The 6,958-nt window shown below is 42.8% G+C and overlaps 1 protein-coding gene across 2 annotated transcripts in view; it reads right to left on the bottom strand.

The window, feature by feature from the left end:
- Positions 1-255: 255 nt before the first annotated feature.
- The window catches only part of LOC119396890 (uncharacterized), a 117,189-nt gene continuing 110,486 nt past the window's right edge, over positions 256-6,958 (bottom strand). For both annotated transcript variants that reach the window (XM_049416131.1, XM_037664253.2), the window contains one exon: positions 256-662. In XM_049416131.1, the coding sequence (XP_049272088.1) occupies positions 630-662 (33 nt within the window). In that variant the 3' untranslated portion in view covers positions 256-629. The remainder of the gene's footprint in view (positions 663-6,958) is intronic.

The following is a 6,958-nucleotide window of genomic DNA, read 5'->3' as shown; positions in this document are numbered from 1 at the left end:
TAGGCTGGCCACTACTGCCTGCTTCCTTCACTGTGAAAATGCCAAGATGATTGAAGGTACTACTGTGCCAGGATGGGAAAAGCCCAGTCGGGAAACCAACTATACAAGATACCAACTACACGAAAAAAAATTGGAGTATGCATAGCTAGTTCTGTGCTCACGCTAAATGTTTACTGTCGCTGTAAATGAAACCTTGGAGCTTTTTGTGTGCTGTTTCCCACAAATGAAAACCAAGAGAATAACTGCATTTAACATTTTATTTTTTATCTGATACACCACTCAATCCCCTATAAAACTTAAGTGAGGCTGTATAACCAGCTATGTACAAAATGTAAAAAATATTACACACTGTTTTGAACCACCACACCCTGAGACATCCCAAGCAGTAATTGATGCAATCACTGCTTGGATGTCTTATAATGTGCCTGTTCAAAACACACACACATGCACAGAGAGAGAGAGAGACACACACAGAAAGCATTTTTGAATGCGAAACATGCTACATTCAATGGATGCTACAGATTTAAACATTTTTCCCTGTGAAAGGTTACACTGCCTAACACTGTTCTGTCGAACCACAAGAAAAAAAACCACTGCAATCCTGGCAAATCTCATGCCTGCGATGAAAGTCAAGGTTTGTCTTTCCTCATTGACTTCAGCATCTGAAAGATAAAAAAAGATAAAGACTGCCACTAGTGCCCATGAATATAAATGAACATACTCGAATGTGCTAATCTGCTTACCATGACACACGGAGAATAACCAACACAAAACAGCTCTACAGACAAGCAATCACCATGCTTAGTACTAAACAAGCTATCTACATAAATAGTACGAAGGATGCTTTCGGGATCATGAAATCAGCCAATGGCCGTGTCCTCCCCATCATCTATGTGGTTTGCCGAGAGCAGAGCAAGTGATTTCTAGCCATCTTTACATGTCGCCGTGAATTTACAATCTTGTTTCACTGCTTGTAGGCTGATATGTTTACAAAAGCCTGGGCTACTGATTGGCAGCGTTTTCTGACTATCTTCAAAAAGTGTTACAGGGCCCCATAACACTTTGTATCTCATGGCTAATTCAGTTGGGCAAGCAAATTTTTTTTTGCATATATGCAATAACAATACAGACAAAAGAGGGAGTAAGATGAAAACCATGAGAATTTAGCTTTATTTTTAGAAGAAAACAAGTGTCCACACATGTGGACACTAGGAACAACAGTTACACTAGGTCTATCACCCTTCATCATAGATGGGAACTTAGCTTGTCGATGGCTCTGTTTTGATGCGTTCATCGTTTTCTTCTCTCCACTTATCATAATCAATGCCTTCATCATCGGTCCAATGTGTTCATCATTGGTATCATCATCGTAAATGTTCATGGGGCCTTTGCTTGCTAACGGCTCTGCATCAACACGTTCATTATTCTTGATTACTGCCATCATTAACATGTTTATCCTCGTGTTCAATGGTTTCATCATCACCATCATCATTACCACTAGGCTTGTGCGAATAGTGATTTGGTCGAATAATTTCAATCGGACTCTAATAGTATATATCATGTTATAAACAAAAATGAGCATATTTGTCATGACCCAACTAACCCGCACAATATTTTAAAAATTGAAACAAGGCATGTGTCAATGTCATTTTTTTTGGTTCAAAGGAAAGTGGAAGCAACTTTGAATAGTAGCAGGTTTTTACTTTCGGTAGAATGCAAGTGATAACCTGTAAAATACGTTATGTTTTAAACTTTACTACAATTAGAGCATATAAGGCAATATAACAAGCTCTTAAACTTCAAAAAATGATGAATCAATGTGAGGGTAATTTGTTCATTTAACCTTGAAGAGGGGCTTTGCGGCAGTGCGGATTTCCCCTGGATAGGTGTTTTCATGGCATAGCAAGCCTGTGCTGCAGTGAAACCACCTTCACAGGGACTTACATGCGTTTTATATGTGTCGATTTGTTCATTTTGAATACATCAAAATTTAGAATAATTTAATTTCATTTCGAAGCAAATTAAAATACTGTAATATGCGCATATTCGAACTGCTCGAATATGTGCACAAGCCTAATTATCATCCTTCAAGGCGCGTTTGCTTGCCCACAGCCCTGCTTCAACATGTTCAGCATCATCATTGCCATTGATCATCATTATCAATGCATTCGTCATTATGTTTGAATTGAATGCCTTCACCACAGTCGTCAGTATCTTTCAAGAGGCATTTGCTAGCCGATGGCACTGCTTCAATGAGTTCATCATTGAAGTTCTCCAAATCAAAACATTCACTTCTGCTAGGCAACTCGCAAGTTATGGCATGCTTGTCTGCATCATTTGGTCCAGGTCTCAAATAAAGCAAATTAATTCTAAACACAACTTCAAAAAGGCTTATTTATCCCTATTACCGATAACTTTTTGTGCAGAGTCACACAGCAGCGAAGCGGGTGGTGCTATCATGCGGCATTCTATCATCCTCTCACAAGAACTCTGTATGCATGGTGTCCACGTTTTTGGACGCCACATTGACAACACAGCTTACAAATCTTTGGACACTCACAGTTCAACAAAAGTTACATAAAAACAAGACAAACACTTCCTTTTCTCAAATAAAACCAAACAATGAAAAAATCTTAGTCATTTCAGATGAATACGTCAAAAAAATGTAGGCGTACACCTCAACGGGCAACTTGAGCAAAACACCATTCTTCTGTGAGCACTTACCACTGTTTGTTCGCAGCAGTTGTCATACAGAGACATTTTTAATGAACTGGTGAAGCAATGCAAACACTTCAAATCAACTTTTAAGCCAATGCGTTGTCTAGCTAATCACACTTTGCTAATATATTTTGTCCACATATGTGGACGCTGTGATACAAAGAGTTAATGTTTCAGTGTAACACAGGAATATAGTGCGGTGAGGCACAAATATCTCTAAGAACAGATGCGCAGTGCAGTGTACTACCTTCGCCTTAAATCAATGATATTGAATCGCCATGTGCCTCAAAGGGACATTAGAAACAAGACTTTTCTCATATTAGTAAACCTCCCTTTCAAAATGTCAAAAGTCCCACTCTTGCGGCGGGAACATGCTTGGTAAGTGAGAAAATGCAAAAATAATACAGGTGGCACCGCCACCTCGAGGCTACTTCACCAACTTGCTGCAATGCAGGGGCGGTGCCAGTGGGGAGCACGGGGCGAGGGGTGCTCTGGAGGCCCCTCAAATTTTTGCCTGCCTCCCGCCCCTTGCCCCCCCCCCCAAGAGCAAACATAGTCAAAACACAACACATAAGTTCCCCACCTCTCGGACCCCCTGAAGGAAAGGAACTCGCTTGTCGTGGGTGCCCCCCCAGTAAAAAAATCCTGGCGCCGCCCCTGCTGCAATTCCACAGATTTTGATCATGTGTGCTGGGGCCTGCATAATCCTTTATTGGTAAACATGAATTGCATTATGTACTAAGGGAGCCACAGACTTAACACATCAAGTTTCAGAAATTTTAGGGAGGCAATGAATCCAAAACACTAAAGGATACTTACAAATCTCCGACATCACGGTGACCTTAAACACTAAAACAAACTTAGAAATCTGTGACATCATGGGGACCTTCTGGTGCTCAAATTTCGGCGCAGAATTCAAAAATGAGTTGTCGACCTCTATTTTCTATTATATTGATTTACCTATGATGGTGTAATTAACCCTTTCACTGCCAATCCCGATATAACTTGGGCGATGACACATGCACAAGCCCTGCCAATCCTGAGCACGAGGTCTGTTAGAAAAGTATCAGACTTTTGGTGGAAGAAAAAAACTGGCATAATTGGAGCGTTGGAAACCTAATTCCCCTCAAAGTAGTCCCCTTGGGACTCCACACACTTCTCCCAGCGGTGCTGCCATTGTTGGAAGCATTCTGAGAAGGCCTCTTTCGGAATGGGTTTAGCTCAGCTGTTGTTGCAGCCATGATGTCCCCCCTTGTCTGAAATCGCTCTCCTTTCAATGTCCTCTTGAGTTTGGGAAACAGCCAGAAGTCGCAGGGGGCCATATTAGGAGAGTAAGGAGCCTGTTGAACTACAGGAGTCTGACTTTTCGCCAAAAAAGTCTGAACCAAGTGCGAGGAATATGCAGGAGCATTGTCGTGATGGATGCGCCAGTTTCCTGTTGACCACAACTCAGGTCTCTTGCGCCGCACAGCATCACGTAGGCGACGGAGGACATCCCTGTAGTACTCTTTGGTGATCGTTTGACCCTGTGGTGTGTACTCGTGGTGTACCACACCACGGGAGTCAAAGAAAGCACTCAGCATCCCTTTGACATTGCTGCGCACTTGGCGGGCCTTCTTTGGGTCTTGGTGACGTGGAATGCTTCCACTGTGATGACTGGGATTTGGTTTCCGGGTCGTACCCGTACACCCAAGACTCGTCACCAGTGATAATGGTGTTCATGAAGTTAGGGTCACTTGTGAAATCCAGCATGTCCTGTGAGACTTCAACACGAAGTTGCTTTTGCTCCACCGTGAGCAGTTTCGGCACGAATTTCGCCGCAACTCTCTTCATGGCCAAATCTTCGGTCATAATGCAATGTGCAGAGAAAGTGCTGACGCCCACCTCTTCTACAATTTCCCGGATAGTCACACGACGGTCCCGCATCACCACAGCGTTCACTTCAGCAATGACCTGGTCATTTCGGCACGTTGATGGCCGACCGGAGCGTGGCTCGCTCTCCACCGATGTGCGGCCGTCTTTAAACCGGTTGTACCACTCCTTAATCTGTGTGCGGCTCATAGCGTCGTCACCGAAAGCCGTATTGATCTTCCCAATGTTTCCACTTGGCTGTCGCCCAGTTTCTGGCAAAATTTGATGCAGTAGCGCTGCTCCAGTCGCTCCGTCATTTTCCTTGCAATGAAAAACCAACGAGAGCACTGCGCACGACCTCGCTCAAACGCTGCGTCCCAGCGACTGACGCTATTGGCAGGCGGGAAAAAATTCACGCATGCACACGAAGGCTCAAGGTCGGCTGATGCAAGCGCGCTTGTTTCAAATCCATCAGGTGCTCGCAAAAAAAAATAAGGTCGGATACTTTTCTAACAGACCTCGTATACTAGTTTTGCCTCTTTAAATCACTCTCTGCCACTTGTGAGACAACTCTTGTAAAAAAAAAAAAATAATGCGTGTGTGTCTATGGAGAGAACATATAACTATATATAACTTGTAGTGAAATTTTTGACAACAGAAGGAGCGCATGATTGCACATAAGCCTCGGTTCACGTCTCTTTGCCAGCGTCTCAGCAGCGCAGCCATGGCGAGCCAGCGTACATGTGCACATGCTATTTGACAGAAGACATTCAGGAGCTCTTGACTATGCAGACTCCGAATAAAATGGATAATTAGTGTCTCAGTGGCTCTCAATTAATGAATAATAATTTATCAAAAATGAATTATTTCGTTCATTAATTCATTGCTTGTAAAGAGTACTACTTTTATTTTGATGAGATAATCCCCAATAATAATGTTTAAATGTCCTTAACAGCATCCTACTGCATCGCTAACAGAAAATTTCTGCATAACGTGCAGAAAAAAACCAAAACAGCATGTTGTGCGCAGCAATGCCGAAAAAAACCCGGCAGTGAAAGGTTTAATGAAAGTAGAGTTCACATAAAATAGTTTATCCGACTAAACTTTTTTAGTGTTTCTCTTTAGTGACCCTTCAAATCTGCAATATTGAATTAACGATATGCCAAACTATTTAGAGATCCTGTCTACATTTGATGCACCCAAGTTCGACTATCACTGTTTCCAAAATTGGGAGTTTGGTGGGTCCATGCTTATCCACCAAAGAAAGCGGGTCAGATACCTCTGAAACCACTTTCACAGGGTACAGTAGGCTCTCAATAATTCAAACTTGAGGGGACCCCAGGATTTTGTTGGAATTATCAGAAGTTCTCATAAACATGTCCTCCAACTTGCGCAGAATGAAGCATTCACAAGTACGTACATGGTGAGTTTTCTCGCATATATAACTCGCCCTGCATTAAGCCACACCCCCAATTACAAGTATGGAAAAATGAAAGCAAGAAAAATTTCTGCGTATAGCCGTGAAGCCGCCTTCCTTGCATTACTGCGAGGCAATGTCGTGCAACCAACTTGTGCGCTGCAATTTGCGTTTACCCATGCCCAGACTTTTGCTCAAAAATTTTATATATTGTGTGGGTTATACGCGAGAAAATACAGCATGTGCCAACATGGGAATATTGAAATTAGGGAGAATAGTAAAGTGTGTGTGTGTGCAAGGGTGGGGGGATGTATGCGCCATAAGAAAACTGGCGTGCGTTTTTATTTATTGTTTCTCAGGGTCCCAGTACCATCACAGAGAGCTCTAATGATTGCCAGTAATATTTTGAGGCGTCTGTGATCATACTAGTACTTGTTATTATGTGGCATGTGCACACACTTGTAATTAATGGACAGGTGGTGTTGGTATCAATTTTATTTGACTAAAAGTCAACTGTCCTATGCCTCAGGGTGGCTCCACGCAGGAAGCGACTCTTTCAGCTCAGAAAACAATGGCCAGCGGTTTCTCCAGTTTGGGAGTTCCAATGAGTTCATCTCGCGTCAATTTTGAGGGAGCTGGCAGAAGTGACTTGGGAGGGGGGAAACTCTCGCGTCCCCACAAGATGTGGTCTTAGGTAGGTAGTTCATTTAGTCTACAATTTTGACAGTTTGGATTGGATTCTCCGTTTGTGATACTATTGGTAGTCTATGAGGACCGGTGTGTTTGTATGGATTGTGGCCTGCACTCTATTGAGGTCATCATCTGGCAGAGGGTAAAGCTTCCGTTCGTTCTTATTAAGTTCCCATTAATGTTTGTTCTTACAGTAATTCGTTACATCGCTAAAAGAAATCGGTGCCTTACCCGGGAAAAGTGGGCCCGAGGGGTGCATCTCCCGGTATGTTAGACCTCAGG

The sequence above is a fragment of the Rhipicephalus sanguineus genome, chromosome 1 (assembly GCF_013339695.2).
Source record: "Rhipicephalus sanguineus isolate Rsan-2018 chromosome 1, BIME_Rsan_1.4, whole genome shotgun sequence".
NCBI lineage: Eukaryota > Metazoa > Arthropoda > Arachnida > Ixodida > Ixodidae > Rhipicephalus > Rhipicephalus sanguineus.
Note: the sequence above shows the minus strand (reverse complement) of the source record. Positions and strands in the feature narration are given on the sequence as shown.